General features: G+C 42.6%; 4 protein-coding genes across 4 annotated transcripts in view; 3 read left to right on the top strand and 1 right to left on the bottom strand.

Annotated features, from left to right (window-relative positions):
- The first annotated feature begins 3,287 nt into the window (after nt 1-3,287).
- On the top strand, nt 3,288-6,844 carry LOC109482349 (major facilitator superfamily domain-containing protein 6-like). The gene is made up of 5 exons (XM_019785032.1): nt 3,288-3,436; nt 3,876-3,995; nt 4,445-5,794; nt 6,133-6,300; nt 6,515-6,844. The coding sequence occupies exons 2-5, from the start codon at nt 3,881-3,883 to the stop codon at nt 6,598-6,600; spliced, it is 1,719 nt and encodes a 572-aa protein (XP_019640591.1). The 5' UTR covers nt 3,288-3,436; nt 3,876-3,880; the 3' UTR covers nt 6,601-6,844.
- A 542-nt stretch (nt 6,845-7,386) lies between these two features.
- LOC109482532 (ER membrane protein complex subunit 7-like) lies at nt 7,387-10,001 on the top strand. The gene is made up of 4 exons (XM_019785268.1): nt 7,387-7,777; nt 8,036-8,291; nt 8,563-8,643; nt 8,953-10,001. Exons 1-4 carry the CDS (start codon nt 7,500-7,502, stop codon nt 9,085-9,087), a joined length of 750 nt encoding a protein of 249 aa, XP_019640827.1. The 5' UTR covers nt 7,387-7,499; the 3' UTR covers nt 9,088-10,001.
- A 691-nt stretch (nt 10,002-10,692) lies between these two features.
- Nucleotides 10,693-13,409, bottom strand: LOC109482533 (mitochondrial import receptor subunit TOM20 homolog). Its single transcript, XM_019785269.1, has 5 exons — nt 13,182-13,409; nt 12,730-12,776; nt 12,293-12,374; nt 11,918-12,060; nt 10,693-11,621 (listed from the first exon to the last, which is right to left on the bottom strand). The coding sequence occupies exons 1-5, from the start codon at nt 13,330-13,332 to the stop codon at nt 11,571-11,573; spliced, it is 474 nt and encodes a 157-aa protein (XP_019640828.1). The 5' UTR covers nt 13,333-13,409; the 3' UTR covers nt 10,693-11,570.
- A 2,807-nt stretch (nt 13,410-16,216) lies between these two features.
- The window catches only part of LOC109482250 (clavaminate synthase-like protein At3g21360), a 6,170-nt gene continuing 5,058 nt past the window's right edge, over nt 16,217-17,328 (top strand). The window contains exon 1 of the mRNA XM_019784942.1: nt 16,217-16,644. Within this exon, the coding sequence (XP_019640501.1) occupies nt 16,259-16,644 (386 nt within the window). The 5' untranslated portion in view covers nt 16,217-16,258. The remainder of the gene's footprint in view (nt 16,645-17,328) is intronic.

Genomic DNA, 17,328 nt, shown 5'->3' with positions numbered 1-17,328 from the left:
ATTTTCTAATTTAGTCGATAATTTACAAGTATAAAAAACATAATCACAGCAATTTTTGTGGTAAAAATGCATTGTGCACGTTTTAAATTTAAAAAGACCGAGGAAAATTGACCAGGGGATTTGTTGACATCAAACAACGCCGTGCGTGTTTTGAACGTACACCAGGTATGGCGTCATCCATTGATAGTTGGCGCCATGCCAATGTAGTAAGTCACCTGTGTGTATGATGATGTAACTTAAAGGCTCTTGTTTTGTCTGTGTCGTTTTCATGAAAATTTAATCATAAAACAGGCACACTGCATCTTTATATTTTCTTCACGGTACATATAATTTAATCTATGCATACCATTTCAGACATGCTTTGAAGGTTGTTTATTTGGGTGAAAGCCAGCCTTGAAGAAATAATTTATCTTCCGTAATTGCTTGTCGGTGTGTTGACCAAGTACAGACGGCCACCGCCAACAATGTATGCACTGCCTACCTCTTGTAAAGGGAGTGGTGACAAATTGTGGCCCTTGGTAGCAATGTTTGTTCCCACGGTAGAGATAGCCTGATTTCTCTGATTGTTCGCTCACGAGCTTGCTTGTACGTCCCCCGTGCATGTTGCGTACGTGCGAGGCACCACGTTATGCTGAGTTGTTTGATGTTACGGTGCTTGTAGAGAGTGCTAGAGTAGAGAGGCTACACAAGTGTGCTGCACAAATCGGTACATTGTAATCTATTTTGTCAGATCGTTCAAAAGCAGGGTATAAGTAAAACCACGTTGCTATATAGGTATTGATGTAATCATATTGTCGAAGATTGGATATATAATTATGAATGACGCACTTTGTTAGAACTATATTCTTATCAACTTGTATATTGTTAACGTTGCTGTTGGCTCAAGGAATGTGGATACTTTGCGCTAGATGTGATGATATAATTGTATGTTTTAAGTTATACGTATATGCGAAGGTGTGCTTTGTAATAAATGTATATACGTGCATGAAGAGTCAGCAATTTCATTAGCGTGGCTGCACAAATTTAGATTTCAGTACAGACAACACCATTGGCACTAGTTGTTAAACACACTTTCGTAAGGAACTGATTATTGAGTGAATGCAATGACGATTGTTGTGTACGTGATTTTACCGAAAACAAGATCACCCTGTGCGAAGGCTGTGTACATATCACTGAGTGCAGTGACCGCTTTAAGAGGGAATTCCGAAATCTTTTAGCGACCAAGGCCTTTACTGAATGAGGCTCGCATGATGAATACAACTGTAGTTAAACAAGCCATTCATTGCAGTAATGGGAGGGAGCAATAACAACGTCACACGACCCTGGCACGGGGCCAGAAATCAAACCCCACCACGCCGGGCGCTCAAGCAGTTCTCCAATGTCCTGCTACACAAACAGTAACCTGGCAGGCCAGCATTGGGCTGCTAAGCAGCAGGGCAATGGGTTGATGGATAAGGGTGTAAACAATCTCAACTTAATCATTGATTAAACACCAGTCTAATGGGATTCCAATAATGGTCTTGAGTGTTCCGGACAAGGAGGTACTTCCCCTTAAGAACCGGGACGCAGAGTTCCTTGTTCGCTGGCTTTTCGACAAATAGTAATCAATAGTATCCTTATGATGCTGAAATTTAGGGTACCGATGCGATTTAAGATGTTGCTAACTTACATCGCCAATCGCTGACCTCCAAAAAAGGATGTTCTATGCCCTACAACCAACAGGAAAACATCATCGTTGAAACGGTGTTGTCCTAAAGTCGTCACCATAGATCCATAACACACATATTTAAAGGCAGTGGTTAAAAGATAACGGTTCGTATGTGGCTAATAAAGCAGTCGTAATGCCTCATCAATATTGATGCCTATTCACCATCAGTTTATTGGCTGGGCCATGAGAGTAAAAGTCAGTCAAATGAAGATTAAGCCTAGGATGGAAATGACCTGTTTTCACGCCCCCCGTCCACGGAGGTATGGTGAACAGTGTTGGATACACAACAGAGAAGTTCAGGACCAGCGCGCCTGGATCTCAGACACATACAAGCGCTAGCAAACACAGCTGCGAGTCCACGGCAGAACCCTACACCATCTGACGTGCAGGCACCGCGCGACCAGGGCTGGGCGATGACTCCTCAAGCATGAACAGGTCACGTCTGCACACTTATCGTGACCTGGTAGATATAGGTGTGACCTCCGAATAAAGAAATCCTACTCGTGTGGTATCCGCTCCGGTTAGATAAAAGGGAAACTCTTGCTGCAGGTGGCCAAACTTAATACAAGAATACTAAACACGTAATTGCTATGATTGTTCACCGAGCTTGCTCAAATGTACATGTCTCGATTCTCCTTTAACAGAGTGCTTCAAAGTAGGATACGTACGTGCGGAGCGACCGCATTATTTTGAGTTGTTTGATAGAAATATATAACTTTATTGCGCAACAATTGTACAGTGTACAAAGTATGGCATCTACTAACGTAAGTAAATACATGTCAACTACATTTTCATAAGGCTAATCTAATACAAAAGTGGGTGGCTAGTATGAGATAGGTATCAACTTATACAATCGTTTCTAATATCCATACAGTCTTTAATATATATCCCTATGTATAGCATGTAGGGGTTGTCACAAGTCAATATGTATTTAAATTTTCTTTCCAAGTTCATTGTGGTGAATGCTGGGAAAGAATCTGAAAGTATAGTATATAGTGCATTGCGTACATTAATCTACGTCGCTCTGTTATCTTGGAGAGACATTATATACTAGTATTCGAGGTAATCAAAGAAGGGTATATATATTAAGTAAAGCCGTGGTAATATAATCGTTTCTTGTTTGTACATAGAGGACAATAAGAAATACACTAAAAATATATGAAAACATGTTTGGCTTATACTTTCTACTCACTTATCTTACAGAACATAGATGTAGAGATATAAACAAGGAGCCATTGATGCACACAATACATTTAACCAAACGTCATTACCTAGCACATCTGCCTTTCTTCAGGAAATAATATTTTCACACTTTTGTTGACGTTCCGTTATCTATACAGTTTTGTTCTCAGTGAGTAATTGATGTGGTTTTGGACACATACAGCCATGCACCTAGCGCAACAGTTACGAACTGCACTAACTCCAGGTGACGCGCGGTCACATTCGTCATTTTTAAAATCAACAAATAAATCAAGGAACGTCGTCTTCATGTTGATACTTACAGATATGAAGCAGAGCTCAGGCTACAGATATGTTTGGTACCATGCTACGGATATGCTCAAGTCCCAGGAAAGTTAAGATCAAAGTCTCATCTGTGCCACAGTTTGTTATATAACCGGTCACATGATATCACCCAGTCATACCCTACATCGGTTTGGCCACTGACTGTATTGAAGGCAGAATATGCAACCAACAGTTAGACAACAGCTCTGGTACTTTCAACTCAAGGTGCGCTCTCATTTATTAAGCTAGGACAACTGGACAATAGCATTTTGTCATAATATTTTCACTTGTGCCATTTTGTAGATAATCGTGTTGTAGTATGTCATGTGCACCGCATGTCTAATAGTGAGAAAAGTACATAGACGGCATTGTTCTATGAGAGACTAATGCATGCAGCAGTTTCATATGGCAATGATATAACCTATCATAAAACTCTTCTGGGTAGCATGGGGTCATGATTTTTATGACCGTCAAGAGAGTAATCATCAACTAATGTTGGGTAACGGGGCAAGGTTCAAAGTACAAAGCGCGTGTTGGGAAATTTTGTTTGAAGCAACTCATGCAGATAATACACATATTTCATGTTTCTATTACCCTAATGGAAAGTTAACACAACACAAACAAGACCGTCGTCAGTTTGCGATAAACTCTTCTCCTTCTGCAGACAACATGACCTGCACGGATTCTGCAGAAAGTCCGGCAAACCGGCGTCTGCCTCTCCCGGCGTGCGAGGTGAACAGGCGACTTCTACCTGTCAAAGGCTTCTACTTCTTCTTCCATTCAGGTGAGATAGATGAATGAATACAAACTATTGTGCTCAGGTAGATCAAGTGAATCAGATTTCTTGACTTCTGCACAGTATTTGAGCCCAGGAGTCTCCGAACTGTCATTAATGTGGCGTGTTTCGTGGATGACTATGTCGTCATGTCCGTCACGCGTCGATGTGGGTGTGCATACAGTGCGTTAATCTTAATGGGTTTGATAGGAGATGGAATCGACCCGAGAAGCTTGATGAGCTTGTGGCAAAACACACCTGTATTGAGTGAACTATTACATACTAGTATTGGGCTCTCTGTTATACTTAGCTGATCCTCTAGCTGTTCCGCTGTCTGGATGCTATAAAGGGAGTTATTCTAGTCTGGGTGATATCCTATCTAGTCTAGGATGGCACTCAGGCTACTGGTAACAGACGATTATACAACATGTTTGTTCTCCATCTTTTTTACGCTGCAGCCAGCTCGTGTCTGTGGCCGTACATCCCCGTGTACATCCGCCATCTCGGCGTCCCCGCCTACCAGGCCGGGCTCATCAGCGGGGCGCAGCCGTTCGCAGGTTTCCTCTTCAAACCCATCCTGGGGTTCGTGGCGGACAGGCTGGACAAACATAAACAAGTGCTGCTTGTGTCTATCTTTCTCTGCCTCACATTCCTTTTCTGCTCCTACTTTGTTCCTCCTGTGCAGACGTCAACTTTAATGTCAAATGACGAGTTCAACTGCACCCCTTACACTCTTGAAACAATAAGCTTGCCTACGACTCTCAGGAAAACTTGCGTATTAGGGCAAAACGTGCCAGGAACCTTAGATATACCTTCATGCAATTCTAGTAAATATATGAGCGGAGCAAATCATTTCACCGCAGATAACATTACAGAACAAATTACCTGCTTAAGTAGCGCAGAACTGGCTGTAAATTTGACTGGTCTGTACATGTGCTGTCCAAGAAACGAAACCTTAACAGATGGTTGTTCTGTATGTCAATGTACCGAGGCAACATGTGACAGCACTCAGGAGGGAGACAGTGAAATAGGTGGGGGTTGGACGTTGACGTTTTGGTTGCTGTTCTTGCTGCTTGTTCCCGGGCTGTCCATACACGCGTCAGTGCTAACCCAGTCTGATGCCTACACGATGCAGACCCTGGGTGAGGAGAAGACGGAAGGGTACGGGCGGCAGCGTCTCTGGGGCTCCATCGGCTGGGGCATCTTTGCGACGGTTTCTGGGTTTTCTACGGACCTTCTGGGAGACGAAAACGGCCAGTCCAACTATGACTTTGCATTCTACAGCTTTGCGGCTTTCGGCATGGTTACCTTGTTATTGGTTGGCTTCACGTTTAAATCATGGAACCAATCTGAACAACATAATATGGCACATCACATCAGGCAACTGATATGTAAGAAAAACGTAATTGTCTTTCTGTCAGTTTTGTTCGTTTTGGGGTCATCGTTTGGCGTCTTGGAAACTTTTGCCTTCTGGTTTTTAAAAGACCTTGGAGGAAGTCAGCTTCTGTTAGGTCTATGTTTGACTGTTAATTGCATTGCAGAAGTACCGTTTTTCTTCTTTTCGGGTAAACTTATTGAGAAGATCAGCCACAAAGGTGTTTTCACAGTCGCCCTGTTCTTCTTTGCTCTGCGCTTTCTGCTCCTGTCTCTGCTGGTGGACCCGTGGTGGGCCATCCCGGTGGAGGTTCTGCACGGCACCACGTACGGCGCCATGTTTGCTGCCTCCACCACCTACGCCAGTCAGATCGCCCCGCCAGGCATGGAGGCGACGATGCAGGGTGTCATGGGAGCCGTCTTCATGGGTGTGGGTAGGTGTCGTCCTCTCGTACCAACTTACAAATTTAGCAATGAGCACGTGCAGGTAAGAACACGTGCGATAGTTCCGTTTGTAGTCTTAAATATGTTGATGTAGGTTAGACATGCAGCATGTTCCAGTGTCAGCATATTCCAGAGCTTTTTAAGTCACTACCAAACTGCTTTGGATGCCAAATAATTGGTATCGTGGTTACAGATCTGTCACTCTGTGGCCCCCTGTGGACTGTGAAATGCTCTGGCAAATCAATCAAGTTTTTTTTTACCAGTTTGTACTATTTTTTTGCAGCAACTTAACTTAGTTTTGTGACTTTGATTTCGGTTCCTTCCGCAGGTTGGGCGTCTGGATCGCTGATAGGGGGCGCTCTTTTCGATCGGTACGGCGGAGTTGTTCTGTTCCGGGTCTACGCAGGCGTGTGCCTGTTCACCTGTGTGGTGTACACGGTCGTGTCCAGGTGGATTAAAGAGGACCTCGGCGTGGACACCAAAGAGCTGGTTGAAGGTGTGTGGATCCTCAGAGCTGGGAAAATATCTATCATATTACGTTATCCATATTGTATATGCTTGATAAGTAGATGTCAACATTCTTACCATTTTGCCACCAACATCTATTCATGTATCATACAAAACAAAAACGTACAGACATAAAATTTAAGACACATACACTACCTTTACGCATGGTTCAATTACATCTGTGGTTCCTTTGTCATTTCCAGGAGCGCCTGCAATGGAGAAGCCTGCAGCTGACCAGGGTGGAATTGACGGGCCGTGCGGTGACGTAGAGAGAGTGACGTCAGTATAGTGGAACCGGGTGACATTGCCATTGACATCATCAATACGAGCGATTCACTCGGGCATCAGTGTACATCATGCTGTAATATCAGACTCGCTGTCATAAGATATACTAGTACATACGAACGATAACTGCCGTGACCGTTCCCGTTAATAATTCTGATCCGAAGGCAAATAGATGATCCCGTATATGAGGATTGAATAGATACTAGTAGTGTAAACGAATGTGAGCATCTTTTTGGATGACGTTTTCATTGTAGACGGGTGAAAGTTTCATTCTCAGATAAAAGAGAAACACTTGAATAAAGTGTCAAATATTTCTTCGGATGCGACGTGGGTTTCACACGAGTTGTGTCACTTTTCTTCTACAGATACTGTACTATAAAGTTCTACTCCTAATGTATTTAGACATCATACACATGGAGTTGTTAAGTAAGATTGTCTTTAAACGACAAAAAATGTATCGACCTTCCATAATATGATCAAAACTTATTAAGGAGTGTGACAGCCTTATGAAAATGTGTTAACGTTTCGTCTTTTTGTCAAGTTTCCGAATACTAAGTACCATTGACTCAAAATCGTATGATCAAACTATTTGTGCCAATTTGCAGCGTCATTTTCATCACCAAGCAGAGCACTTGATGTCGAACTAAGAAAGAAAGAAAACGTCTCGAAAGACTTCATTACGAAAAGACATAGTCATTTAAGACACTCATAACTTAGCATAAACGTACATATGCACCTGTTTCCGAATAATATCACGTCACCCCCACAACTGCAGTGGACTGTGCCTAAAAAAAATCCCATCATGCAGTTCCAAACCATCCTGTGACCGGCCTGCGGCCTGTGAAAGAAGGAACTCGCTGTTTGGACTGAATTTTTAACTTAAAACAAGTTCGTGACTGCTTGATGACAATGGAGATTACGAAAGGAGGACGGGGTTACCTTATGTTGTTGGTTTTAATGAACCTATCAGTGGTTGTACGTGTTTTATCGCAAGAAGACGTGTCGGCAGGGGGAGGGGTAGTGTCGTCATCAGCAGGCTGGGAAGAGGAAAATGGAACCGGCGCAGCGCCGACAACTTTTAAAGTCGAGGGGAAGGCGATGGTGCCCGGGCTCAAGCCGCTAGAGTGGATAGGGGACGCCAAGATCATTGTAGACCACGGGGCTTATCTTGGGTTCTTCAGGTAAGGGCTTTGATTGCACCAATGCTACAAATAATGAGGATTGTATCATTTCTGGTATTCTGACCAGATGCAAATACATGTACGTTCATTATATGAGGCTGCAAGAAAAATATTTTAGTGCGGAATTTGTTGCCAAATCTGTGCTGTTCCTAGGAGAAAGAGACATGAACATGTGTAATGGTAGTGATTGTCAGCAGGTAAATACTTGTCTGGTATATTTTGTGCTGACTTTGGTCCTGTGTATTCATGTCCTGACAGGATGGATGGCAGTTTTGCCCTGTACGTGCCGTCAGGGTCCTTTGTGGTGGAAGTAGTCAGCCCAACCTGGTCTTTTGAACCGGCAAGAGTGGACGTCACTGCCAAGGGCAAGATCAGGGCCAGGAGAGTCAACCTTCTCCAGATTCAGAAGAACGACCCCCTGCCTTACCCCCTGCGCTTCAAGTCCAAGGGCAGGATCAACTACTTTGAGAGAAGAGAGCAGTGGAGGATAACAGACTTCCTCTTCAACCATATGGTGGGTATAGGTTAGATGTGACATGGTTCTTTCTTGTGACATTATACAAATGGTAATTAAATTGGCATCATTCATTCATTTATCTACGGTTTTGAGTTTTTGTCTTGCTTGAAGATTTTGCACATTCAAAGGTGGCTTTTTATTGCTAGTTGAATATTATAACAGTATGATGTACATTACTGCTGCCCAGTGCCTAGCCAACCGTCCTCTGCTGCTTCAGTCCCAGATGTGATCGTGTTTTGATGACAGTTTGATGTTCCCTGTCCCACAGGTGATCATGATGGTCCTCCCACTGGTCCTCCTCCTCATCCTGCCCAAGATGATTAACACCAATGACCCTGAGATGCAGAGGGTGAGTTGATGTTGATACCTTTCTATATGGGCTTACTCATTCTGCCTATGTACTAGTAGATCTCCATGTCATATTGTATTGTTGTACACACAATGTAGATTAAAACATTTATCAAAGTCTTAAAGGAAGATATAGTTGACCCTGATCATCATTTTCCATTCTACTGCCTTGATGTTATTTCATGTACCGGTACTTTCTTTGAGGTAAAGCTACAACATTTATAGGGTAGCCTAGGAACAAAAGCTTGTACAAGAGTACTTCTAGTTTTATCCTGAAATTGTCCTTACTGTATCATGTGATGCCTTTCAGGAGATGCAGCAGTCCATGAACATGTTGTCCCCCAACAAGGACCTACCAGACATGTCAGAGTTCTTCACCAAGATGTTTGGTGGGGGAGAAACCAAGAAAACCACAACAAGCAGAAAGGTCAAGAGAAGACAATGAGGAAGCCAGAGCTAACCTGTATCACTCTAAAAAAAAGGTGTCAGAGAAATGGCATTATGATTAAAATTGGAGTGCCAAGGTTAAGTGACTGAGTGAAGTTGCATGGGTTGGAAAGACAGATTAATTCAAGATCAGGCTGGTAAATTTTACTTTATTGGTAGCTACTAAATCTAAGGGTAGGAAAGACTTGGATGGCAAACTCAGCTCATGATCTTTTGCTGCTACATTCTCATGAAAATGTTTTCATGCGTAAACTGTTGGTGTTTTGTAAAAATGTGAAAAGTAAATTTTACATTGATGATAAGTAGAAATGGTAGCTTGCATTAACTTTGTTGTAAACAATTTTCGATATTTGAATATTAAATGTGACAGACGCCCCTGAATGTACCTGCTGTTACAATATACTATGTAGAATTACTGACGGTATTTACTGTACTGTATTTTGAAGAGCAAATCCATAAGAATCTAGAACAAAGTGTCAATCACAATTTTTGCATGTGAGACAGACATAGTAATTGTATGTAAGAATTAATGTTATTTATTCTGCATGTTAACATTCTATTCTGTGGTGTTTCAAATAAAAGTCAGTTTGTGTTGGTTACTGGTGTACCCTTTTAGATGACAAAGAAACCGGTTTTGGATATTTTGTGGCTTGTAGAATTTCCAGGAACTGTTGTGTACCTAGGGCTGTTCTAGATGGTGGCCATAAAAAAATAAGTATTTTTCTTGTCTGTAGATTCTTCTTGTTTCAGTTGTATATCAATGTACAGGTTAGCATGGCTGTGTCAGGTCCTGACCTTTACACTGTGCAGGCTACTGCACATTGTGAATTATGTTCAGTGGTATTATGCCTGCAAACTCATCACACTGAATACACATGTTCAATCTTGCATTTCTACCTCTACCTTTAAAAACTGCGAATGTCTTTTATTTTCCCAACTGCAAAATGAAATTAATTTACACTACACAGAGCTTGGTAAGGTAATGTATAGCATTTGCCAGAATTCTCACCGTCTCAAATCCAATGTAACAACTGTTTTTATTGAACAATGCAAAAATTTTCCATAATAGGAAACTATAATTACATGTCCACAAAAACCTGATGTCAGCTTTAGTCTATAAGTTGTACTGTGTACAAGCTATTTAATACCTCGCCTTTTAACTCTTTCAATAATCTACAATGGATGTACAAGTAATACAGAGAATTCTGTGAAATCACCAACATGTAACTTTATACACAAAGCACTTGATGCTGTTGTAATACTTAACAAGTTGAAGGTTATAGAAGAACTTTGCCATTCTTTACTGTTTGTATGTAAAAGATAACTGTAGCACATGACCTGACATAAAATCAGGTACGGACACCCTGAACTGTTTCTTAACAGTGAAATAACACTTGTCTGTTTCATATAACTTCAACACTCATTATTTCAACATGTCTATGTTAGCCCAATTTTCCTATCCCAAAACAACAAGATTAGACATCTTCAACTTCTATCAGTCCAGCTATGTTCATCTACTTGTACCTTGGAATTCTCTCACTTTGGGAATTCGCAAGATGCACAAAAAAGAGAGCAAATAATGGAATGAAAGGGATGATCAGTCTTTGAGTTAAAATAATGCTGGGTTTCACCAGGTTTTATTTCAATACCTGTAATCAGATGGGGTTACGAGAAAATAAGTGAACACTTCAACACCAAAACCAGTTTGTCCAAGGAGGTTCAATCAGACTGAATCTCCTTCGAATGTCTGACCTCATTCATTTGCAATGAATTTATTGCTCACTATTATGAGACAGATCTGACAACAATCAACAAAGATTCACCTGGAAATTAATGTATTACACAAAGCTGAAGATGTTTAAGCAGACAAATCCTGCCTCTTGAACAGTTCTTGAGAAATAGCATGAATGTAAATCCAACACAGTTCAGGTTCACCGCAGGATTCATAACAAGCAAAACTGGATTTCAGCACATTTGTGCTGTAAGCTGCCTTTTGTAATAAGTTGTATGTTGCCAACTGTCTAAACAAATCTCGTATCAAAACATACATATGACACGTCACATCCTTGTGCCCTACACAATTTCTGCAACGAAAAATTGCAAACTAAAAGTTTAAACTTCATAGTACATACTCCATTTAATTCGAGAACTACAGTAACTTGATAAAACCACAGGTAGATGTTGTATACTTAGTTGAGATATATGCCAGATTCAAATACTATATGTACCTTACAGGGGTTAGGAATAGCCACAAACTTGACTTGGATTTTGTTCATAATGTACAAAACCTAGCTGTTACATGTTTAGGATATAGCATGTACAGAAGGAGTTAACTCTGTAGCAGAACAAACTACAGTATATAGCCTAGAACATGGAAGAGAGATCTCAGAACTATATTTGAAAAATGTAAGCCATTTATATCTACAGGCACAAGTAACATCACTAGAATTACTCAATACAAACATCTTTTGGCCTGAAAATTTACTCCAGTTCATCATCCATGGTTGTTGTTGCCATTGCTGATGCAAATTTCTGTAAAGCAGAAAAAAAAGATGTCATTTCCTGATAACAGGAGCAGGAAGTAGACTATCATACATAATGAATGAATGGCATTTTACTAGTAGCTTACCCTTCTGTTCTTTCTCTGGTGATTCAAGTTGTGCTACTCCAGGGTTTCCATGAAATAACTGGTCTTACCCAGTACATAGAATCTTAACTTCTTGTAGCTTCATCATAGATTTACAAAGAACTTCCTCTAACTGACTGTCAAATGTTCACCTCAACTGAATATTGTTGACAACTGTTCCAAAACTAGCATCCTATCTTACCTGACTGACACTTGGTAGCTTGGCGATGAGCATCTGGAACACCTGTGGAGGCAGCGTCTGCTGAAGCACCTGCAGCAGCTGCTGCGGCTGCCCACATACGGCCACAGCATTGGTCAGGTGTTCGACACCATTCTCAAAGTCACCTGTGTCAAAAGAAGAAGAAAAACAAGTATCAAACTTATGTTTTCATACAACACATAGATGTATGAAAGCATCTAATCTATGTTTACTGCCTGCATACAACTGCAATATGTATCTCTACAAGCACCATTTACAGATACATTTGAGTCACATCTATTTCTAAGGCCAACAGTGACCATTAAAAGGTGAAGATGCCACTCCTGTACTTGATCCACTACACAATGTAGAACTGACCCTGTGCCAACAGCTCCTCTCCCAGCTGGACCTCCTCCAGGAAGAACTTCTGCACAGCCTCTGTGTCCTTCAGGTCTGGGATCTGAAACACAATCACATCCAACACTTTATCATAATCAGTCATACTCTTAGCAAATATAACAGTCTAAGGTCTTGCCCAGTACAAACATCTGTCCTCACTGGCTGTACAATAACCCAAAGCATTTGGGTGGCTCTCATGAGCCTTGTTTTGTGGTGAACCATGAAGTAAAGAAATAAAAAAAGAAAACACAACAACAAAACACACACACACTGTCAACTACCACACCATATAACTGTTACATCAAAAATATAATCACTTGGAAGGTTGAGTTCACAACTGTTGTATTCTGCACTTGTCTTGCTATTAGTATAGCTGAAGGGTCTATATATGTATGACATGATTCAACAGTGCTTACCTTTGTCGTGGTCTGTGTTTTCTTGGTCTCTTTTTGCCTTTTTCTCCCTGCATAATATATAAAGCAAAACAGGTCAACGGGAAGTGTTGTTATAAAGTATAGGCCTTCTCAGCATTAGTGTAAAAGGCATACAGGGGCAGAAGTAAAGCGGAGACTGTACATAGAAATGATAGGGGGTGGGGAGGGGGGGCGAGGGGTGCACGTTTTTTCATGACCCCTGATGTCATGATATCATACGGTGACAGAACGTAGAACGCCGTTCTATGTATTTCGCGAGAGAAGGAAGTAAACATCAACGGATCAAGTCATCATCATATTGCTCACTTCTCGATGTAATAACCTACACCACAGATTTTAATTCGCTTACTTAGAATGTACTACCGTGAATTTACGAATTTTCAGCCTGCGCCCCCCTCCCTCCCGGCGACATGGGGAAAGAAACGAACACTTACTTTCTCGCAACTTCTGTTTGAAGCCGGGGTCATTTCGTCTCTTGTGATCGAAGTAGATGCAGTACCCCAGAAATAACGTGCCACAGACGCCAGCCGCGAGGCTGAGGGCTGTCTTTGTGGTGATCATGACTTGTCCTAGTCCGCCCTGCATGTGCACGACAAGATGGCAACCCCTGCCTGACCGATCGTGGATCGTGACGCAAGATGGGGGCCTCGCAGTCTGTCTTCCGTATCCTCATTACTGTGCCTGAGAAATGACACCAAATTGGTGCCCCAAAAAGCCTTCGTTCCTGCGCCTAACTTTCTTCTCACAACACTTCTGTGACACGTTGTATCTTCTGTTAGCAGATGTGGTAGGAAATCTGTCAAGCTACTCATCTTTAAAGAACATTTTAATACGACATTGAGAAAATGACCGACTGGCAGATCCCTCTAACGTTAGCACCGGATCGACACACTGCATAGACATCTTCAAAGTTTGGGAGGGAAACTGTGAATATGTTGTTAGCGGTAAAAGTCATGTCAGAGTTTACTTTTTATCAGTCAGAGTTTTTAAGACACAGACAGAGGGTGGGGGTCAAGGAGGTCGACAAAGGCGGGGCCCTTCAGGCAAGTAATTAAGTTACATGTAACAGTTAACGTTAACAGTTATAACAGTTAACGTAAAAAAAAAACAGGATGCCAATCCTAGTGTGCGATCCGTTTAAGGGCCAATACAGGATTTTTGTTGTATCTTTTGAACCGTGAGACCAACAAGAGTCTGAATTTGTTCAGCACACGAGAGCGATCAAAGCACGGAGAGTCTCAACCACACTACAGGCACTGCGGCTGTCCTTGGTGCTGAAGACCATCCCCTGTGGTTCATTCCGTATTAAATAACAATAGCAGAGAAAGGGATCGGAACAAAGGAGGAACAGTTCTGATTTGCTTCCCAACCAAAAGAGAGTCTGAGCCTTAACTTTAGCATGTCAGGAACAGTGGGGATCTATATCTCCCAGCATCTTTTCTAGCCTGGACTCCAACCTTATTTAGGCCAGGCTACTTCAGGACTGCCGGCCCCTTCTCTTTTAAACACTTCTCTCATCGAGGTGGGCACAGCCTGAAACAGGCAGGAACAGCCAGCCTCTTCTTCAGGGTCTTCCATACCCTGCCGCACACTTCGAGCTTTTTACCAGGCCCATCATCAATGATGGTAGTGCTGCATCTGACCGCTACGACCGCATGTTGGCATCCCTCTCCCATGGTGTCAATGCAGCTGTGGAGGTTGTCGATCTGAGGGCGAGGTCCAGTACCTTCCTCCATGGCGTCCTGCAGCATCGTCGTTCCTATGGAAGAAAATTGTTAGCCTTGTGGTGAAGTCCAGTTAGTCCATCCCGGCTGAAAATTGTACATTTGACAGTGTCATCCTGACAATAGTATATTTTGTTTTATTTATTTATTCTTTATTTCAGGCACCAAAGGCCCATATCGTTACCAAAATTTAAGAAATTTAAGAACCAAAAGTCATATGAATATACTTTCGGTTAGATAAGGTAAAATCTGTGAAATATAGTATACTAGTAGTGCACGGAGTGTAAAAATAACTTCATTACCGTTTGTAAACCAGACCAACATAGTGATGCCAGTAGTTACTGAGAGTGTTTATATCAGAATAGTTTCCTCATGTTTCTATAGTGCGATTTTCCCTCTATCGACAGAATCATCCTGTCAATAGCCTCGGGCCTACAACTTTATGGCAACCTAATAAACCTGCCCGACAACGATGTCTTTAAATTTACCTACCGCAACCAACGGGTGTTCATCCTTCTTAACGGTGCACACCCCAGTTCTTGCGCGACCGGGGGGTGATAGTCCGTTGTAAAAAAGTGACGAAAGGGTTTTGAGGGTCCAAGTTTGAGGCGACATTTCTCATAAACTGCCACGAAGTGTCATTAAACATTAACATGGCTGAAGAGTGTAGGAAGTGGTGTTTTTGGGGTGAAAATTTCTTTTGGCTCCGAACCTTACTTCCGGGTATCCTTGCGCGCCAAGTGTAATCCGCCCGTTTGACCTAGATTTCGCTCTGCGCCCTCGTAGGGGTGCATTTGCAACCCCTCGCGCCGTGGACTGTTTAGAAAATTACAGTACTAGAATTTTCTTTATAATTTACTCGAGTATAGTCAAGGCTTGGGTCTTTCTGCCAGCATCAGTCATTTCTGCCGGAAAATTTTTTCTATGGGATTATCCTACGCGAAAATTCGCAATTTTGGGCATTAATTTTGGAGTGAAAAAATGTTTTTTCCGTTGATTTTACCAAACTTAAAAAGGTTGAAGAAACCAAACTCAGCTGGTCTTGTAGCTGAAGAGATATCCTTTCGTCCAATATACAGTTATTCTCATTCCGAATTATTCCACGCCAGATACGGTCGCTAGATTTGAGGGTGTGCAGCCTCCAATAGAGACGCCAAATAAACTGGGGTGTGCCCCCTTAATTACCTTCGTCAGAAGGTTGTAAGTTTAAGTTACACCACTGACATAGGGGTTGCTGATTATGTAATCGGTTATAACTTGGGGTGTGGTGCATGTATCTTTATGATATTTGGTAGGTAGGATGAGGTTGGGAAAAGAAATGTCAAGGTCAATTTTGGGTACTCCAGCGGTTTTGTAATGTGCTGCAGCGGGGTGCATGTGTATGATATCTCGTGCTGTGGTCTTGATTTTTGAGTGGGACATAGATGCTTGGACAGTAAGTATTTGGTGTGGTTTTCAGCGAAATATCTGCTTTTTTTAGCTGCTGTGGTCTTTTCTGTGACGGAATGTGACTAGACGGGATAACCTTTTTTTGCTGTGGGTGTTTTTTGTACAGTTTTTGTAGATAGCTTGCAGTGTGAAAAATGAAGTTTAAGTTCGAATTTGGGCATTCTAGTGGCTTTCTAAGGTATTACAGCGGCACATTTAGGTTTAAATTACTGGGTCCAGTGTGCTATGGGCCTGCCCCCCAGCCAGGCTAGGTATGATTTGCATATGAATGAACCAGAAAGTCCCGACATGGAGGCTACCTCGAAAAACAGGTCCCGGCTTTTCATTCAACAACCAAAATGATCAAATCGTGGATTCACCACCTGAAACGCGTCTATTCTGCATGTTCTTACCGCTCATTCTGCTCCAAGCCTCGCGCCGCGGCGGCGACACCGACCCTGTTGGAGACTGCCGCGGATTGGAGCAGCCAGCCGCCGGCTCCACTCCGGGGAAGGCGGTTCCTGGTGGGATCGGGCAGCCCCGGCGTCCCGGAGGTCCTGCCGCCGCCCAGGGAGGGGTTCCCGCCCGTGTACGTCCCCGCGGAGATCTCGCAGTTCTCGCCCGAGGACTGGGCGGTCGCGGCCCGGGACGTCGTCAGGAGAGTCGTGGACGGAGGGGTCGGGGCGGCGCTGTTTCGTGGTCTGCCTCTTCACACAGCAAAGGACTTTTCAAGGTATTTGGCAACGTGACGTGCTTTGATATAAAACGTCAAGCCGTGGCTATTTACATGGTGTCTGTTTGGGGCTTTAGGGGCTTCAAATTTAAACATCGGTCATCAAATCTAACTTAGTGAATGTCGAAAAGGACGAAAATGAAAAACAACACGGAATGCCAGGTAATCAGAGCGCCCGGCATCATTTACTAGGCCTCAAAAAAAAGCAAGATAACACTAGTACTGCCACCGACCCACGGTTTACGCTCAGTGTCTGCATACTGTGCCATACATTGCTCCGTGAAGCGTGGCCAACCATTTGCCAGACATCCCAGGAATACAAAATAACATTGTATAGTCTACATCTTTAATTTGTCTGAATATTAACTCGTTACTTAGGGGGTCACTCTCAAGACTAAATACTTGAACTACCAATATTAGTCCATTTTTAACTGTTATCGTTGTGTTTTCGAACACCCATTTGCTGTATCCTTATTGTCTTCGTCAGAAGGACTATGAAATTGTCTCGCCGGAGTGTGGGGAACTGCGGATTTTGCGATATAACTCTGGAAGGCATGATTCGACGTCCATGATTTTTGGCAGGCAGATTACCGCTGTTGAGGCCGAAGTCAAGTACAAGTTTCGGCTTCGTGGGGGTCCTTGCATCACGCTAGTGCACCTTTTGTGTTTGTGGCTTGTTAGCAAGATAACTCAAGT

This window comes from Branchiostoma belcheri, unplaced genomic scaffold (assembly GCF_001625305.1).
Source record: "Branchiostoma belcheri isolate BF01 breed outbred unplaced genomic scaffold, Haploidv18h27 scaffold6, whole genome shotgun sequence".
In the NCBI taxonomy this organism is placed as follows: domain Eukaryota; kingdom Metazoa; phylum Chordata; class Leptocardii; order Amphioxiformes; family Branchiostomatidae; genus Branchiostoma; species Branchiostoma belcheri.
The sequence above is the reverse complement of the archived record's forward strand: the minus strand, read 5'-3'. Positions and strand labels throughout refer to the sequence as shown.